The 20,137-nt window shown below is 40.4% G+C and overlaps 1 protein-coding gene and 1 non-coding gene across 10 annotated transcripts in view; both read right to left on the reverse strand.

Moving 5' to 3' along the window:
* The window catches only part of NRCAM (neuronal cell adhesion molecule), a 315,520-nt gene that overhangs the window by 77,709 nt on the left and 217,674 nt on the right, over positions 1-20,137 (reverse strand). For all 9 annotated transcript variants that reach the window (XM_047753047.1, XM_047753040.1, XM_047753041.1 and 6 more), the window contains exons 4-7: positions 13,649-13,849; positions 8,121-8,226; positions 4,768-4,964; positions 2,068-2,190 (exon numbers count right to left, since the gene is read on the reverse strand). In XM_047753047.1, coding sequence (XP_047609003.1) covers positions 2,068-2,190; positions 4,768-4,964; positions 8,121-8,226; positions 13,649-13,754 — 532 coding nt within the window. In that variant the 5' untranslated portion in view covers positions 13,755-13,849. The remainder of the gene's footprint in view (positions 1-2,067; positions 2,191-4,767; positions 4,965-8,120; positions 8,227-13,648; positions 13,850-20,137) is intronic.
* Positions 18,447-18,513, reverse strand: LOC125112252 (small nucleolar RNA SNORD29). Its single transcript, XR_007131053.1, has one exon. It is a non-coding gene; the product is annotated as a small nucleolar RNA SNORD29 (small nucleolar RNA).

Here is a 20,137-nt window from a genome sequence, read left to right on the forward strand (position 1 = left end):
GAAAGAAAATTAATTACATATGCAGATGACTCTGAGACTTTATGTGTATATGTCCCTTTATTAAGTAGAAAAGTCATTTCTAAATAAGATCCAAGGACCAAATCCCGGGCCTCATTTTGGCAGTGACATTTGGATACTGTTATTCTCAGCCACACACACCACTTTTACATTGGCTTTGGTACTTATTCTTTCAAAATCTGCAAAAGCTGTTATGTAACAACGGGGAAAAATATCTTTGCTCATCTGTATATTTATTTTCCATCTCTTTTCTCTGAGCGCTTTGCTATAAGAAGAGTCAAAAATGGAAATTAAACGTGAGAGCTGAATTTTACCTTTTGTAAGGCGGACAGCTTGTGATTTCAGAGGAAATCATATCACAGAGAATAGAATATATTTATTCCCTACAAATATTTTGCAGCCACTCCCACCATTCCGCCCAAGTGGCCCTTGTCAAGGTCAACAGTGACCACGACCACTGTGTTGCCAAGTTCAATAGTCATTTCTCAGTTAGATCGGAGGTCATCCGATCTGTTAGCAGCATTTGACACTTTTTCTTCCCTTTGTCCCGGGGACACGCTCTCTCCTTGTTTTTCTTCTTACTGCAGTGAGTGCTCCTTCTCATCTGCTTTCCTGGTTTCTCCCTAAGTTCTTGGCCCCTGGAGGCTCCTGGTGTCAGTGCCAGGCTTTGCCCTTCACCACTTGGCACTCTCCCCCTCAGTTCTCTCATCCAGCCCCTCACTCTTAGAAGCATCTCTGCACTGACGTGCACATGATGGGCATTGCTGGCAGGGGTCCCGAATCTTTCTTCTGACTCCTTCCTGCTGACTCCTGCAGAGCATGTCCACAAGGATGCCTCGCAGGCCTCTCACATCCAAAACCCTGGTTCCTAGTTTCCAAGCAGAACCATGCCACCTCCAAGGGAACATGCTAATCTTAACAGTGCAAGAGGATTGGAAGGGTGGGAGAGACAGAGCAACAAAGATCCCCTCAGGATAGGGATGGGGTGGACCCATGTCAAACTGCATTTCTCTGTGCCTCAGTTTCCTCATCGAAAAAGTGGAAAGAATCATCTGAGATGCCTCCCGGGACTGTTGTGAAAATAGATGATGGGAGTTCCCTGGTGGCCTAGAGGTTAAGGATCCAGCATTGTCACTTCTGTGGCATAGGTTAAATCCCTGGCTCGGGAACTTCTGCATACCACAGGCACAGCCAAAAAGAAAACAAGAGGGATGAGACAGCCTTGGTAACGTCTTTACCAAAGAGACTGGTACTTAGTAAATGCCCAATTGATATCAGCTGTTGTTGGGGATTAAAAAAACAAAAACTGAATGAAAAGACATAACATGTCCCCAGTGGCTTGATTTCCTTCTCTCTCTGGGCTTCCAATGTTGCTAGAAATGGCAGCTCCATTTTACCAGTTGTTCAGTCTTAGACTTTGTCGTTACCCTTGTTTCCTTTCTTTCATGCCCCCACCCTGACCCCACTAAATGCTGGAGGATCTACTATCTGGAATTTGACACATCTCACGTACTCTGCCCGATACCTGACACCCTCTGCTCTCCTGGGCCCGGTACCTGCAGCTGACAGCATCCTTCAACCACCTCCTTCTCCTTCACCATCCCTGTGGGGCCCGGGCCCTACCTGAGTCTGAGTTTCCATCAACTCTTGCTCAGACCACAGCACTGGTCTCCTAGCAGGCTGCCTTCCTCTCCCTTTCATCCCCTCTATTCTCCACACATGAACCAAAGTGATGTGCTTACTCCTTGTTCTGTTTCAGGTGAAGCCCCTCCTTCAATGTCTACCTACCTCATTGAGAGCCACAGTCAAAGCCCTTCACACGGAGCGCATGAACGTCCCTGACCCTTTCTCTGATTTATTTAGAGAGACACCTGGTACATAGCAGGTGCTCAAGAAACCAGAGTAAATGACGAATATGCGATTTATCTGCCCGAGCGTATCTAAAACAGTTTATACACATCTTAGGAACCACAAGAGGTGATCCTTGATTGGGTCAGCCAATAATCATAAGCCTCTTGAGGAAAGCAAGCTCATATTTTGAAAACTTACAATTATCCATCCAGAAGATGATAGGCGGTGGTAACCCCATGGGAGGTCTGCAGGGAAGTACCAAAGACTGGCCACTTCGAAGAGCCATTGGTTCGAGTTTTTCTTTGGTCCATAATGGTGACCCTCATGAAAGAAAATAATAACGTCCAAGTTATTTCTGTGTTGGAACATTAAGAAAAAAACTAGAAATAAATACAAACCAAAATTTTAGAGAAAGAGTAGCTCAGAATTTACATATATGTAGACAACAACAAATTTTTTTAAAAAAATACAGTGTTAAAAAATGACATTAAAAGCAGGGAGGGGGAGTAAATTAGGAGTTTGAGGTTAACATATACACGCACGTACTACTATTCACAAAATAGGTAACCAACAAGGACCTATTGCATAGCACAGGGAACTATACTCAGAATCTTGTCATAATCTATACTCAGTATCTTGTAATAATCTATAAGGGAAAAGAATTTGAAAAAAAAATATATGTATAACCGAGTCACTTTGCTGTACACTTGAAACTAACACAATATGATAAATTAACTATATTTCAATTTAAAGAAGGAAAATTAAGACTGACTAGTATAAATTCTGGATCAGCAACTCCATCTCTAAGAATTTATATTCAATAAATCCTTAAGAAGATATTTATAATTTTGCTACAAGTATGCTCTTCACAAAAGAATGAAAAAGACTTATAGCCAAATGATTTGTTAAATAATTGTACACACACACCTTTGAATACCAAACAGTGTTAGATATTGCATAAGGATACTTAAGGGAAATGTGTGTGATTGGGTCACTTTAATGTACAATAGAACTTGAAGAAACATTGTAAATCAACTATACTTCAATCAAAAAAAGATAAAAATGATTAATATAAAAATATACACACACGACTTATCTAAAGCCAGAAAAAGTTATAAAATAGTACTTCTCAATGAGCTGGTTTTAAACATGTGTGTGTACATATCTGCCTAGGTAAAAATAGAAAGAATAGGAGTTCCCTGGTGGCACAGCAGGTGAAGGATTTAGCATTGTGACTGCTGTGGCTTGGGTCTCAGCTATGGTGTGCATTTGACTGGCCCTGGAATTTTTGCATGCCACAGGTATGGCAAAAAAAATAGAAATAATGGTAATTTCCTCAAATGAAAAGATTTGTGAGTAATTTTTAAATTTCTTTTTTGTTCATTTGTAATTGATTTATTCTATAATGAACACACATTGTATATATAATTTAAAATGTTTTTAAAATGACCAGAACTACAAATTGCCACTGTTCTTTTAATACATGCTTTTGGGTTATTGAGAGGATCTGGTTACTGGCCATCGTAACAAGAGACAAAATAATATCAAGATAGTGGGGCCACTCTATTTCCAGTGAAATTCTGAAATAAAAATACTTAAAGAAATGCATTCACCCCAATGTTCACAGCAGCACTGTTTACAACTGTGAAGACATGGACGCCATCAATTGTCCATTTAATAGATGGCTGGATAAAGAAGATGTGATACACGCACGCACGCACACACGCACACAATGGAATAGTACTCAGCAGTAAAAAAGAATGATATTTTGCCATGTGCAGCAAGATGGATGGACTTGGAGGGCGTTATGCTTAGTGAAATAAGTCTATTTTATGATATCACTTAAATGTGGAATCTAAAAAATACAACAAACTAGCAAATATAACAAAAAAGAACAGACTCACAGATATAGAGAGCAAACTAGTGGTTACCAGTGGAGAAAGAGGAAGGGGCAAGATAGGGGTAGAATGGGATTAAGAGGTATAAATTATTATGCATAAAATAAGATACAAGGATATATTGTACAACACAGGGATTATAGTTATATTTTATAATATCTATAAATGGAGCATAACCTTTAACATTGTGAATTACTATATTGTACACATTTAACTTTTATAATATTGTACATCAACCATATTTCATTACAAAATGTTTAAAGAAATGGGAGTTCCCATGATGGTGCAGCGGAAATGAATCCGACTAGGAACCATAAGGTTGCGGATTCGATCCCTTGCCTCCCTCAGTGGGTTAAGGATCTGGCGTTGCTGTGAGCTGTGGTGTAGGTCACAGACGTGGCTCAGATCTGGTGTTGCTGTGGCTGTGGTGTAGCCCAGCAGCTGTAGCTCCGATTAGACTCCGAGCCTGGGAACCTCCATATGCCATGGTGTGGCCCTAAAAAAAAGATCTCAATTACTCCATTTCATCCTGAATTCATTACCATATGGCTGTACGAAGTTTGCTCATATATAAGATTCATTAAAAATTAGGAATTATATCAATTGGAGGAAAAACACTTTTCTTGCCCTGATATTTCATTCTGGACTTGTACAAAAGTCACTTTGGATTGGCAAAGCATTAGGCTGGGGAACTTAAAGTAGAACAATGATTTTCATGTAAAGTAAAGCCGGAGTATTGGAATCAACATCACTGCTTTCTCCTAACAGTATCTGGATGATTAACAGAAGCTGAGGGTTGGAGCCATACTTTTAAAAGGGTCCTGGAGTTCCCTTTTGGCTCAGTGGGTTAAGGACCCGGCATTGTCACTACAGCGGCCGAGGTTGCTGCTGCGGTGCAGGTTCGATCCCTGGCCTGGGAATTTCCACCTGTTTTGGCGTGGCCAAAAACAAACAAATAAATTGGGAAACAGAGTTCTGATTGGTAAACAGGCTGACTTACTAGATGAACGGATGACGATGTTATTGGAAATTGCAGCCCCACGTTCGTTCCTGGCTGTGCACTGATACACTCCTTCATAGGTCTCTGCTTTCCCGTCGCTCATGATATTGATTGTGAGGGTCCCAGAGCCAGTCTTCATGGTGACAAGAGGGTCTTTATCTATGTCAAAATGAGTCCCATTTCGGGTCCAGGAGAAGCTGCCCGACGCATAAAGGATTAAGCTCGTTAATGGTCCAGAAAATCAGGATGGTTTATTCTTTAACTAATTCCTAGTAGTTTGGGGGGTTTCTAAATAATGATTGGATTTCACTATTCAGTAAGAGAGCAAGAAGCTGCATACCTAAGATGTTTCATTGAATCATGACTTAGGAAACTGTACTGGCCATACACATTACACTATGCGTTTGCATTGCAACTAACCACAATCTGACTCAATAAGGAAATCATGCATACAAATTGCCTGTTATTTTTCCAGGAAAATATACGAGGTAGGTCTCTGAGGTACTCTTTTAGAGCATATTGGCATTTTTATTCTAAACTCCATTGTTTGTAGAAGTGATAACCTGTCTATAAAAACCTCTGAGGAGTTTGCTGGTGGCCTAGTGCTGAAGGATTAGACATTGTCACTGCTGTGGTTCAGGTTCAGTCCCTTGCCTGGGAACTTTCACATGCTGTGAGCACACCCCCCATGCCCCCCAAAACAACAACAAAAACTGCTCTACTGCTCTGGGCTGAAGTGTAACAAGAAAGGCCTTCACAAGTACTTATATATGTGTGTGTTTTCAAAAGTGATTAGACCAGTGTCAGGTTACCAAAACGCAAAGTGTAGGTTGGGTGGAGGGGAAGAAACATGAGTTCAATGGGGTTTTATTTTATTTTTACATTTTATTTTTTATTTTTTTTAAAAGTTGATATCATAGATTTATTTTATTTTATTTTTGTCTTTTCTAGGGCTGCACCCGCGGCATATGGAGGTTCGCAGGCTAAGGGTCTAATCGGAGCTGTAGCCGTCGGCCTACACCACAGCCACAGCAACTCGGGATCCGAGCCACGTCTTCGACCTACACCACAGCTCACGGCAACGCCAGATCCTTAACCCACTGAGCAAGGCCAGGCATCGAACCCGCAACTTCATGGTTCCTAGTCGGATTCGTTAACCACTGAGCCATGACAGGAACTCCATGACCGCTTTTGGGTTTTTTTTTTTTTTTTTGGTCTTTTGTATTTTTCTAGGTCCGCACCCACGGCATATGGAGGTTCCCTAGGAAGGGGTCCAGTTGGAGCTGTAGCCGCAGGCCTACACCAGAGCCACAGCAACGTGGGATCCGAGCCAAGTCTGTGACCTACATACACCAGAGCTCACAGCAAGGGCAGCTCCTTAACCCACTAGGCGAAACCAGGGATAGAAACACCAATCTCACAGTTCCTAGTCAAATCATTAACCACTGAGCCACAATGGGAACTTCCAATAGAGTTTTAAACACTGGTTATGAGAAGTGGCCATTCTGTATAAAATATACCTTGAGAATTTTTCATTCTAGAGATGATTTTGTAAATTCCTTAGGAAGGATTTCCAATTGTCAACTGAGAGTCTTCCTTCTCAGTTCTATTTATATCAAAGACTGCCTTATATAAATATCACAGTAGTCATGTAACTACATACTTAATAAGTGGTTACAAATCAACAGTGGCCATGCTCATACAAAAGTACAGCTCTTTAAATTTCCCTACGATTTCCAGGCCCTCATGGATTTATCCCTTCCCCCTGCTCATCCTGATAGCAGGGGCTGTCATGGCTGCTCGGGTGGGAGGCAGTGGTAGTGTTGCTACTGGCTCATTATGGGTAGAGGTCAGGGATGCTGGTGAATATCCCACAATGCACAGTAGAGCTCCTGTCTCCACAAGGAAAAATTACCCAGCCCCAAATATCAACCGAGCCGAGGTGGAGAAATCCTGCAACACAGACCTACAGGAGGTATTAAGTAAGTGTTCAACTGAAGGGGGCACCATCAAGGAACATCATTCTGGGGCTGGAGGGTCCAGGGTTTTTAATAATATAGCAGAACAGATTGTTTGGAAGCCAACCTCTGATGGAAGTTTTTGATATGCTTCGGTATTTTGCATCAGCTACTTTTTTCCCCCTCAGGTGCCTGTCTGTCATAGATTAATACTGGTGGTCATAGGCAAACTCAGAAATAAAATGTTTAGAAAACGTCCATTCTTGATAACTTAAAAAATCTACATGAGGAGTTCCCATCGCGGCTCAGTGGTTAACGAATCCAACTAGGAACCATGAGGTTGCGGGTTCGATCCCTGGCCTTGCTCAGTGGGTTAGGGATCCAGCGTTGCCATGAGCTGTGGTGCAGGTTGCAGACGCAGCTCAGATCCCCCGTTGCTGTGGCTGTGGTGTAGGCCAGTGGCTACAGCTCCGATTGGACCCCTAGCCTTGGAACCTCCATATGCCGTGGGAGCGGCCCAAGAAAATGGCAAAAAGACAAAACAAAAACAAAAACAAAAACTACATGATACCTCAATAAGAATAATCCATTTCTCTAAAACTTCCATCTATTACTGGACAAGTTGCAGCTCATCCACTAAGAAGCTATGGGACCTTGGATATGTTACCTAGTATTACTGGGCATCAGTTTACCATCTATAAAATACATTGGTTACAGAGCTCCCGTCGTGGCTCAGCAGAAACGAATCTGACTAGTATCCATGAGGACACAGGTTCGATCCCTGGCCTCACTCAGTGGGTTAAGGATCCCATGTTGCCGTGATCTGCGGTGTAGGTCACAGACACAGTTTGGATCTGGCGTTGCTGTGGCTGTGGCGTAGGCCGGCAGCTACAGCTCCGATTAGACCCCTAGCCTGGGAACCTCCATGTGCCACAGACGTGGCTGTAAAAAGAAAAAAAAAAAATGCTATGCAATATTCACACCAAAATGTATATGGAGAATCATGGGTACTGAATGCCACTGTGTTTGGAAAACCACTTAGGACTAGACAGACTTCTATAGACCTAGGAGCGATCTTAGAAACCGTTGAGTTCAACTTCTTCATTTTACAGATAAAGAAACTGAGGCCCATGGAAAAGGAATCTGCTCATTTAATAAGGCCATCAGAAGGCTCCTTCCACATATCCTCACACATTTTTAGTATTCCCCAGAAAGGTATCAGTATGGAAATGCAACGATCTGGGTTTTTAAGAAGAACAAAATGAACTTAGTGAAGCAGAGAGACAAAACAATGAACCAGACATGATACTTCAGAGATGGGCAGGACCTGAAATTAACTTCGATATGAGTATCAGTGCTGATTTTCCATCTTATAACAGCAGAGAGCACACTCACCTTGGAGGGGGTTTTCCTTTGGCCTCACACTGGATTACAATGTTCTCCCTCGGGTCAATAATGTAATCTTTTGGAGACTGTTGAGTAATAGTTGGAGGTTGTACCACTTGATTGTAGAAAGAAGACCAATGTAAAGAAACACATCATTTAATATAATAGCAATCGTTTTTTTTTCCTGTAACAAAATCACTTACCTAGATTAAATATGCTCCAAACATCTTTAGTAATTTTTACTGTGGCAGCACACACCGCAGATTTTTAACTAAAAGACTCCTAAAATTTTGAAGTCAAGGTCTAACTCCCTTTTGGTAACTTTATACATATGCTCCCCAAGTCCATTTTCCCACACGGCAAGTGTGGGAAAATAATCACCAATATAAGCTTAATGTTAAGACAATTTCTTTTCTGATGTAACAATGAGAAATTCCTCTGATTCCTCTGGTTCAAACGAGGACTTTCAATGAAATTTAAGTTACAAGGTAAATTTGCATCTCTCTTAGGAAAGAGTAATTGACTTATGGTTCATTATTGGGCTCATGTAAATTAATACATGTTGGAAACAAATACGGCTGAGAAGCTAACATTTAACATTTTTAAAAGATGGTTAAATTAGAGCCTAAGCCTTCACATCTTATTAGAGCCAGAAGTAGGTGGCTACTAGGAACAAAGATAAAATCACCTTATTTAGAAGATAAATGCAATTGGGAAGCTCTCTGTTTGTAGGAAACAATAATTGCATCTCACTATTCAGAGTGTCAACTGATCATTTATTATCATATCGAAGGGAGAAACCATTCTAACCTGGAACAATCTAATCTGAAAAAAGCTGGTATCTGGGCATTGGAGTTCAAGTTACTCATGTCCTTCTTGTGAAGTCAGAATCACAGAGTGCAGAATAGGGAGGAACTGCAGAAATAATCTATTTTGACTTTTGCTGCTCATGGCAACAAAGCAGCCTGACCTGGAAGGCACAAAGCAGAGAAGTCAACTCTCCTCCTGGGTGAAGCCACTGCCTTGCACGATGCCAGGGAGAGCCACCCACACAGACCAGTGGTTCTCAACTTGGGGCCATTTGCCTCCACTCCTCAGGGAACATTTGGCCACATTTGGAGACAATTTCATTTGTCACCACTGGGGTGGGGTGGTCCTGGCCTCTGGGAGGTAGAGACCAGGGAGGCTGTCAAACATCTTACAATGCACAGGCTATTGTGATCACATTATCTGGATCATTTAAGTTTGCCATACTCTGGGCCGTCACTTTCCCCTCCACCTATGCCCTGTGCTTCCTCTGTGAGGTCTCGTCCACCTGCCAGTCAGGTGTTTCCCAAAGCTTAGTAAGTGCCCTCTGCTTCCGTCTTTCTTTCCTGTGGTTAACTGTTGCCAGGGCTAAACTGATCATTTCCACATTCAATGTCTTATAAATCTTCAAACATGGCTCTGTTCTCTGGCTCTGCCTCTAGCCTGGCTGCTGTCCACCAGTCATCTCTAACGATAGGCCCAAATGACACCTAAAATGTGGATCAAAACTGGAACTCACTATGGCCATCATTTATTGTGCACCTATTACCTGCAGGATACTTCACAGCATCAATTACCCTGTCCTTTAGCAAGACCCCTCCCCCTCCTTAAACTCCTGCCAAGCCTGTGGCTTCTCCCAGTCTCTACCACTATCCATGGGACCCTCACCCTTCCAGCCCAGACAGTTACCAATGCTGGTTAGCAGTTTGGTCTGCTGGTTAAGAACTAGTCTGTTATCTCTTACTAGCTGTGAGACTTCAAGCAAGTTTCTTAGCTTCTGTAAGTCCTAAGTTTCCATGGAGGAAAACTAGGGTTTAAAAGTAGTATCTACCTCTTAGGGCTGCTGGGAGGATTAAATACAATAATTTGCGTAAAATTTTTAGTACCGGCCAAAACTATCATTGTTCAGTGATGCTAGCTGTATTTAAGTTATTATCACACTCATTTTAAATACAGACTAGCTTCACTTCTGAGTGATCCTTTAGGGTCTGGGAGTATAGCATCTAGGATGATGGAAAAAAGCCTGGCACTTCATGCCTAGGGAATGGTGGGATCATTAGGAGTGACTCCGCCTAATTCCCTGTGCTTCACCATGAGGGACAGAGGTGCGAAGCTGGTGGTTTCAGACCCAGAACTTCTCTTCATGTGTCTGCATCAGAGCTGGTTTAGCGGCCACTCATAACTGCTGTGAGGTCACCAACCAGAAGCACCTCTTTGAATAGAGCTTAGGTCACCTGGCCACTAACAAGGGTTTTGAAGTAGTAAGAGGAAACGGTGATTTAATATAACTTTCCTGGTTAATCCAATATCAAAGGATTTTTCAAATGCCTGCAAACTCTTTTTTTTTTTTTAGGTAAATGATGTTGCCCAGCTGTCAGAGGCAGGCATTTCTGATTGGAGCACACCACTCGGAAATGATGTGAGTGGGGCTGCTTGTCTGTCTTGCGCTCACTGCAAAACAATATTCAAATTCTCTGGGCCATTATCCCGATGATGCTTAGCAACACTAGTCCTCACGGTCCTGCAGGCTGAGGAAGCATCGGAGGGCTGCACCAACTCGGGTGAAGCATCTGCAGGTACCCACCTTCTAGATGCACCCAGAGACATGTCTTTATTCCAGCAAGACTTTAATAGCCTTTAGAACCAGACACTCTCTCTCTCAATTTTGTGAGTTTTCTCATTCAGGTACATCAGATGCGCATAAAGCTCAGAAGTTAGTTTAGCAGAATATCGGGAAAAGAAAAATAGTAATACCTGAGTCTTCAGAATTCATGCAGGGAATAAACTTGCTTCTTGGAAATTAAATTCAATGCTTAGCCACAGTAAACACACATGCTTAAAAAGGCGTTAGTCACCAAAATAAAAATCGTGCTTTTAAATCACAGTATTCACTCAAAAACAAAGACACAAATTCTCACACTGCTTGGTAAGGACAAAAAGACACTTACAGTCTTCGAGAAGTTTTGCTTTTTCCCCATCAATATCAGCAGGTGAGTGGGCAAACGGGATTAAAGAAAACCAGATGTTAGTAAGAAGAACACTAGGAACCCGGAAGATAAAAGGGGCATCTCGTCTATGTTATTTGACCTAAAAAACCAGTACAGCGAAGGTGGAGGTTGTGAAGTAGCAAGAGAAAGAAACTCCCATTAATGGTTTTGTTTATTCCTGAAGCAGTCAGCCTACATAAACATATGGAAGAGCAAAAGGAAGGCCGTAGGCCAAAAAAAAAAAAAAAAAAGATTTTTCCAGAAATTGGAATGGCTGATGCCATTCCATACACACTGTGCTGGATAAGTAATTATGTTCCATTGGAAAAATAGCTGAAATCTACAATTAATCTGAGTTGTCACATACTGCGTGTTGTCTGATCCTATTATCTCCAGACATCACGATGCCGGTGGGAACAATACCTCAAAAGGGGACATTGTTGTGATGACAGCGCTCCATCCCAGCCAAACCCAACACTGATATCAGGTTTTTAGATCCCTACCATTAACCCCCAAGTCGTGAGCGTACTTTTCAGACTGTTAGCATGTTTCTGCTTCAGAATTCCTCACGCATCCAGGGGTTGCTAGTACCCACACTGTGGAGGGGCTCATGGAAAAGGGGGAACAGGGTCAGGGAAGAAATTATGCTAGCATGCAATGCGAAAGATTCCACTGTGCTGCCTGCCATTACTACTTGCAAAGGGGAATGCAGGAGTGCCTGGGTTGTCCGTGACTTTCTTTTCATCATGGTTCTGCCTCTTCTCCATTAGCAGCGATAACTGAGTTAGCCAGAGGTGACGGCTTCCTTCTGACTGTGAGATTGAGCAGTCACATTAAGGGGGAATATATTGAACATAAGAGAGAACACAAGCATTTCTCTTGAATTCTCTTCTCTCCTATATACCCACTGGGGTAAATGCCTACTTAGACATTCCAACTCCAACAGGCTTAACCAATCATATCTCATCATATCTTTTTTTTTTTTAATTGAAATGAAGGTCACTGAATGAATATCTTTTGGAAAGAAGTCAAGTGTTGCATTTTCTTGTACTTTAGACTGAAGATGCATAGCGAAGGAAGTCAACAAAGTAAGGGCCAACCACATCTCTTTTTAATGTCTCCCCACTAGCAGTGGCAACCTCGTTGGCAAAAAAAAAAAAAAAAAGTCATTCCAACAATCGAACAGCCCCAGGAAAGTGCTATCTTCCTTGCACCTTGGAAAGCTTGCCAAACAGATGTTCTATTCAAGAAGCTAATGGATTTAAAAGAGGTCATGCAGATTAGGGATAAAGAATGAATCAATTCTGAAGTACAGTAACTGTCCAGATTTGAAATTCTGCTTTTCATGACAGGAGAAGTGACCCACTGGAACCTAGCATTATCTTTGTTACAAGCAGGCCACTCAGCCCAGGGAGAGTGCAGCATATACAGGATTTTATTCAGAAAAGGGTGGGCTGACATAGTAGCTGTTACTTGCTCCATTTTTAACTAGAGTTTTTGCAGAAGACTTGTTTTATTCTCAAAACTGACATCTTGGTCTTGGATCACAGGTTTTCAGAGACCTTTCACTAGGCTTTAGCTGAAGATCCATTTCCTAGATCTAAACGCATATTTCATATCCAAAATTTAAAACTGAGTTTTTCCTTATTGAAATCAAGAGAAATGAGTCATGGGTAGTTTGGGAATACAGAGGGGCGTGGGGTAGGCTGAGAGATGATCTTTTCACTCTCAGCATTTGAATGCTGAGAGGGTGGCAACGTGGAGAGAGGGTAAACTGTGATTATTTTATTTTATTTTATTTTACTTTATTTTATTTTATTTTTTTGGCCACCCCTTGGCATATGGAGTTCTTGGGCCAGGGATCAGTTCCCAGCCACAGCTGTGACCGGGGCCACAGCTGCAGCAACACCAGAATGCTTTAACCTAGTGTGCCAGGCTGGGGATGGAACCTATATCCAGGTGCTGCAGAATGCCACCCATCATGTTGCGCCACAGCGGAAACTCCATCATGATCATTTTAAAGCAATTCCTGGGGGGCTCCCTTGAGGTGCAGTAGGTTAAGGATCTGGTGTTATTAATGTAGTGACTTGGGTCACTGCTGTGACACAGGTTCGATCTCTGGTCTGGGAATTTCTGCATGCCAAAAAAAAAAAAAAAGTGATTTCTACGGTTTTCTTGAAGGACTGCTTCTTTAAAGAGTTACCCGTTGAGAAGATCGGCGCTGTCCACAATTCAGCCCTTCTTCCGTCAGACCCCCACCCCCCAACCCCAGTACACAGAAAGCATCTGAGAGGAGGGAAAGATAATGACGGGGAGGGGACAGTGTATCTGACCAGCTCAATGGCCATGTCTGGGGTCTGACTCTTTATAAACATCAGGTGCTGATGGTAAAAGCCAAATGAATTTTGATTTGCTTTTCAGTATCACGCAGACATTTCTGCCACCCCCACAGTTCAGAGTGACAGTAAATGCCGGGGAGAGTCTGACTCCTGGACCTCACCGCTTTACAACATTAATACTTACGATCAAGAGGGACTTCCAGTGCACTCAGCATCGGAAACAGGAGGAGAATCAGGAGCGCTCTGCCTGCAGATAAGCACTTCTTTTTCGGCATTATTTTAAGCTGCATTAGCTGAGCTCCCGCGGAGCCCCACAGACTGAGTTTCCTTTTCTTCTTTCACAAAAGATTTGCATGCAGCGCTTAAATAATTCTCATGCAGAAAACTGGAAAAAAAAAAAAGGACAGAATAAGAATTATAGTGTATTTGAAAAAGGAGGAAATGAAGAGAGGAAGTCTGCTGCACAGGAAATCAGTTCTGTATTATACATGAACTCAAAATGGGAGCTAACTTTTCAATATTTCACTCTGAAGGCTGAAACAATCATTTATTCATAAAACAGCTAAAATTAGGTCAGGAATATTGGGAGTGATGTCAAACAAAATCTATCTAGTTTGCCATCCTGATGGTTTCCCCAAACTAAATACCTGTTTTGCTATCAGAGGCTACCATATTCCTAATACACCATGAAAACCAATATAAACTGGTTAGAAGGTGTGGCTTTAGAGGGGAGGCCTAATGGCATCTCCTTTCTAGAGGTGATCTCTGAGAAAGTTCAAAGGCATGGCTGCCAATTCGCTTCAACCCCAAACAGTGATTTACTAGCTGAACCACCACCAATTCAGGCCTTCTCCATCTTTTCCGTCTCTTACCTAGACTGTGGCACAGATATGCCTGGTTCTGAGTTCCAGGCCTTCCTTGCTGCTGTCATCCTCCTGAACAATGCTGATGAGTTTTCCTAAAGGGTCTTTGGTGAAATATTAGGAGTAATCACATGGGACTTGAAGTTCAATATATCCCTAAACAGGTAATAAGGAAACTTCAACGATCTGGTCTCAATTTATCCTACCAACCTTATTTCCTCCTATTTCCATGGAAATCTTTTTTTTTGTTTGTGTGTTTGATTGTCTGCTTTTGGTTTTCTTTCTTAGGTCAGTCCTTCAATAGGCTTTGACATCTCTCAACTCTTGCCTTGGTTTATTCTTTTCCTTTGACCTGGAATGTCTTCTCCGCCATATTTCCTCCTCAATGTCCAGTGTATCTTCTTATAGATCATTGAAAATGGAAACATGAGCAGATCACTCAAACTAGAAATCATTTCACCCCTTGAGAATTCCTGAAATTCCTTGTTTTATTCATCAATTATACTATATAAGTAGGCAGAGCAGTAGACTTTTTCTTTTTGTAGGTAAGCACCCTCTCCCAATCCTTTAGGCACAGATTCTGCCTGTGCCATCTTTGTATTCCTCTCCTCTTACCTAAGACGGTGTGCCTTGCATATGACAGTGTTCCCTGTACACAAGAGAAGATAGCACAAATGCAGATTATGGACCTCTGTTCCACAGCAGACTCCTACCTGGAATGACAGGTTTGATCACATCTTCCCATTAATAAAGAGAGAGGTGCAAGTGACCAATGGCTCTCTCTCAAGAAAGTAGGAAGGATGGCATTATTATAAACTAGGGGAGATCGCACAGCTTAATGACTGAATTGCTTGTGTGACTTTAATTATTTGTGTAATTGTGTATTTTTTTTTTGTCTTTTGTCTTTTTTAGGGCCCCACCCACAGCATATGGAGGTTCCCAGGCTAGGGATCCAATTGGAGCTGCTGCCGCCGTATTTTTTAAATGTCCATTTTTCCCACTAAACTGAAAGCTTCAGAAAGCTAAGGACCTCATCCTTCCTATTCCCCATCATGTCCCCAGAGCTCATCACAGTGCCTGGCACATGGTAGACAGTTAATAAGTGTTAGTAGGAAAAAAAAAATGAAGGGAAGAAAGGGGGAAAATGAGATTGTGTTCAGAAAGGCAGTCTGATCACAGTCTACCTAAGGCTATACTTATATTTCACACTATTTGCTTTGAAAACCAAACTCTTGTCAATACGGTCAAATTAGTTGGCCTATCATGTCTATGTGTGGAATAGAACTTAGATATAAAAAAGGAAAATGAAATAATGCTGATAATATGCATTTTGCTAGTAAATGAGGTCTGATTTGGACCTGATTATAATTGTAGTGGGACATTTCTTGCTAAACAAATACAGAAAATATGTTAAACACAGACATTATATATATATAAATATTACTTTGTGAATGAAACATCCACACTGTGTGGTTTCGTTTAAGATCCAGGAAATTTGTCTTTCCATATTATAATACATAAACAATCATGACCACTAAACATTGAGAGGCAGGTAGAGAAGCTGACTCAACCATTTTGAACCAAAATACAAACCAGACTGTTTTTCTGTGCACACAAATCTATATAATTTACTCAAATTTACTCAGGGTTGTCTCTCTCATGATTTTTTTTTTCTGTTGAAATGCTATTTCTGAATACACAGAAACCACGGAAAAGAAACATAAATGGCATAAATGGCATGAAAACAAGTTTATGTTACATATTGTACATACATATTGACAGAAAACTATAGACCTAAACCCTGAGAAAATAAAGGGCATACCTGCCTAATTTGTGCATCAAGCTAATTGAGTTTATTCAATTTACGTGCCTAGCTTTCCAAATAGATGCTGGAGAACTAAAACACTTTCTAAAAGATGTGCTAATCAATTGGAATACCCGTATTAGCAGATGCAAACTAGAATATATAGGACGGATAAACAACAAGGTCTATTGTTTAGCGCAGGGAACTATATTTAATACCCTGTGATAAACCATAATGGAAAAGAATATGAAAAAGAATAAATATACATATAGGTATAATTGAATCACTTTGCTGTACAGCAAAAGTTAACACATGGTAAATCAACTACACTTTAATAAAATAGATTTTAGAAAGATCTCAAGCAACTACATATGATTTATGTTAAAAGTTATTCATTTAGTATTTACTTTGCCTGGAGGCCTTAACCACTCATCCTTCAAAACAGAGAAAACTATTAGAAAATTTCATATAAGACTGCATCATATAAAAGACAGTATCATTCAACCTGCTATTCTTTTTCATAATATATAGAGAATAAAATATTGCACATTAAGTCACAGTGGTAAACAAAGGAAACAAATAAAAATCTTCAGAAAAATTGAGACAGCACTTACTTAAGACATGAGTAAATCCTCACATTGAGAGGAGGGCATGAGCTACAGTAAATGACGATATGGTCTCTCTTCGGAAGCTGTAAGTTCACTTGCACCCATAGCCACAAAATTGTCTCCAGTGGAGGTTCTGTTTGGGGAGGACAAAGCAATGGCCCTGCCCATCCTCTGAATCCTCCCCATGGAAAATCACCAACTTCTCTAATGAATGCCATCATAAGTGAATAACCCAACGCCCAAGGACAGCAGTAGGTCCCCGGCACTCAGGCATAGTGAAAACCAAACACAGCTACAGAAAACTGAGTTTCCCTCTGTGAGAGTGATAGGCTTTGCATGGCTCACAAAGAAAAACCACTGCTTCTGCACTCTCAACACTGATGTCAGCGCCCTGCTCTGGCAGGAGCCCACTAGCCTAGGAATTCACCTTGGAAAAATGATGGTTATCTCTCTTTCAAGAGAATCATGAACTAAAACTAAAGGGTTTATGTGATTACATTAAAATGAATGAAACTCCAGTTGGAAATAGCAGCACTGTGTTTAGTCAAGGCTAAAGAGTATGTTAGCACACTACAGCTTGTGATTTGCAAAATATATGTGCTGCAGACATTCTAAAGCATGCTTGAATGAGGCAAACAATAGGTTCATCTTTGGAATATAAATCACCCTGGTAATTAAAACCACACACATTTTTAAAATGACCCAGAGTAATAATAAACCAGGAAAGCCTTTAACTATTTTACTTCATTTAACTCCATTCAAAGCAACTTTTTTCCATATTGCCTAGAGAACCTCTGAAACAGAAGGAAAAAATATCTCCCTTCTTTAGCAAACTTTTCATCATTAGCGAAGAAATGCAATTCAAGGTCCCCTTACTTCCTTTGCCTAAAATTCAGATTAAATCCTCTAAAGTATATGGTTTTATATTACTTACCATAGATTTTAAAAGGCAAACCTAAAGTTTTGATAAAGGATTCAGATTAAGCCCAAGAAACATAGCTCTCCCGTTGCTTACTTAAGAATAACTCTTGCCATGAGAAAATAAAATCTTCGTTTTTCACCCAAATGAAAAAATGAAACTATTTCAATTAAAAAATATATCAGCTCTCTACCAGAAGCAGAAGGCCATGTGCTACTTACCATTTCATTCTAGACTGTTTGTACTTTTCAGCATCCCAACATGAGTGGTTCAATGCTGACCCTACAATGTAACATGATCTACTCTCTAAGCCAATAATCAAAGATGCTATGCGACTGGACACCCTTTGCACACTAATTCTTGCTCTGGTGAGCCATCAGCATCTGGCCTCATTGAGTGCATCGCTAACTGGAAGTGGAATCATCTTGACTCTGAAGGGAGTTTTTACTTCACAGTCAAGGACAATGACTTTTTTTTTTTTAATTGAAGTATAGTTGACTTACAATGATGTGTTAATTCCTGATCTACAGCAAAGTGATTCAGTTAAACATACACATACATATATTCTTTTCCAGTATGGTTTATTACAGGACATTGAATATAATTCCCTGTGCTATTTTATATACAGTAGTTTATATCTGCTAATCCTACACTCCTAATTTATTCCTCCCACACTCCCTTTCTGCTTTTGGTAATCATAAGTTTGTTTTCTACCTCTGTCTGTTTATGTTTTGTAAATGAGTTCATTTGTACCATATTTTATTTATTAATTTATCTTCTTTTCTCCAGTTTTTCAGGTGTTCATGTCTTTTCATTATTTAATTCATAGTGAGCTAGTTTGATTCATCACAGAAATATATCATATTTTAGATTCCACATATAAGTGATATCATATGATACTTGTTTCTGTATAACTTATTTTACTTAATATGACAATCTCCAGGTCCATCCAGGTTACTGCGAATCACATCATTTCCTTTTTTTTAAATGGATGATTGCTTTTTATATTTGGTTAAACCTTTACCAAAAGGAATAAGCTCATTAATGTCCATTCCTAGCCCATGCTTGTGCTTGTCAATCACAGGATGTGAGTCTGAGACAAGAGAAGGAAAGTTAGAGAGAAACTGATAAAGACTTTGTGTAATTAACACGGCAACAAAGTAACACAAATTTACACAACTATACTACCATGATTGTGCCTTAGAAAAAAGTAGTTTGGGGTTATGTGACTATAATGATTGTAATGATCTCCTCAAATAACAAGGCAAATATTATGAAGCAAAAGAATGTGCTCCTAATTTCCTCCTAGCCCCAAAGGATGTCCTGCAGTAGAGTTTCTACAAAGAATCTGGTTCCTAGAAACTGGAATAGTACCAAAAGAAAGGTGGACAATTAGCAGATGTTTTCTACCCAATTAATAGATGATAGATTACCTCTTGATAATAGCTCAAATATTCATTCCCCAGAGTACTGTAACTGATTATCTTATTTGGTGTTCATAAAACCCCCAGAAAATAGGAAAGCATGTACTAAACCTATTTAATAGATGAGAAAAAGACCCAACCATGACTGCCATTACTCATTAAAATTTTCTATGTGCCAGGAATCACACTGAGTTCGTTCTTGTGTTAACTTATCTCATCTTGCCAATAATCCCAAACAATAGACACTATTTCATTTCTCAGTCTACTGATAAGAATCTGAGATGCAGGTAGGTGAAAGCACAGACCTAGAGCTCCAATTCTTTTGAAAAGTTAGCTTCAGCCAACTCACAGTGTCACACCCTGAGAAGCCATTAGCATTTCCCTTCCTCTCATGTTCTCTAATTTTGTGTTAGCCAATAAGCAAACAGAATTACCAGGTTTAGTCACTGATGTGAAAATAAAAAATGCCTGGAACCCCCTTACACTGTTGATGGGAATGTACATTGGTACAACCATTTTGGAAAACTGTATGGAAGTTCCCCAGAAAATTAAATATAGAACTACCATATGATCCAGCAATCCCACTCCTGGGCACATATCCAGAAGAGACAAAAACTCTAATTAGAAAAGACACATGCACCCCAATGTTCACCGCAGCACTATTCACAATAGCCAACACATGGAAACAAGCAAATGTCCATCAATAGATGAATGGATAAAGAAGATACAGTATATACACACAATGGAATACTACTCAGCTATAAAAAATAATGAAATAATGCATCTGCAGCAACATGGATGGACCTAGAGATTATCAAAATAAGTAAAGTCAGACAGAGAAAGATAAATATATGATATCACTTACATGTGGAATTATTTTAATGATACAAATGAACTTACTTATAAGACAGAAATAAACTCACAGACATAGAAAACAAACTTACAGTTAACAAAGAGGAAAGGAGGGGAAGGGATAACGAGAATTTGGGGTTGACAGATGTACACTACTAGATGTAAAACAGATAAGCAACAGGATCTACTGTATAGTACAGTGA

This window comes from Phacochoerus africanus, chromosome 11 (assembly GCF_016906955.1).
Source record: "Phacochoerus africanus isolate WHEZ1 chromosome 11, ROS_Pafr_v1, whole genome shotgun sequence".
In the NCBI taxonomy this organism is placed as follows: Eukaryota; Metazoa; Chordata; class Mammalia; order Artiodactyla; family Suidae; genus Phacochoerus; species Phacochoerus africanus.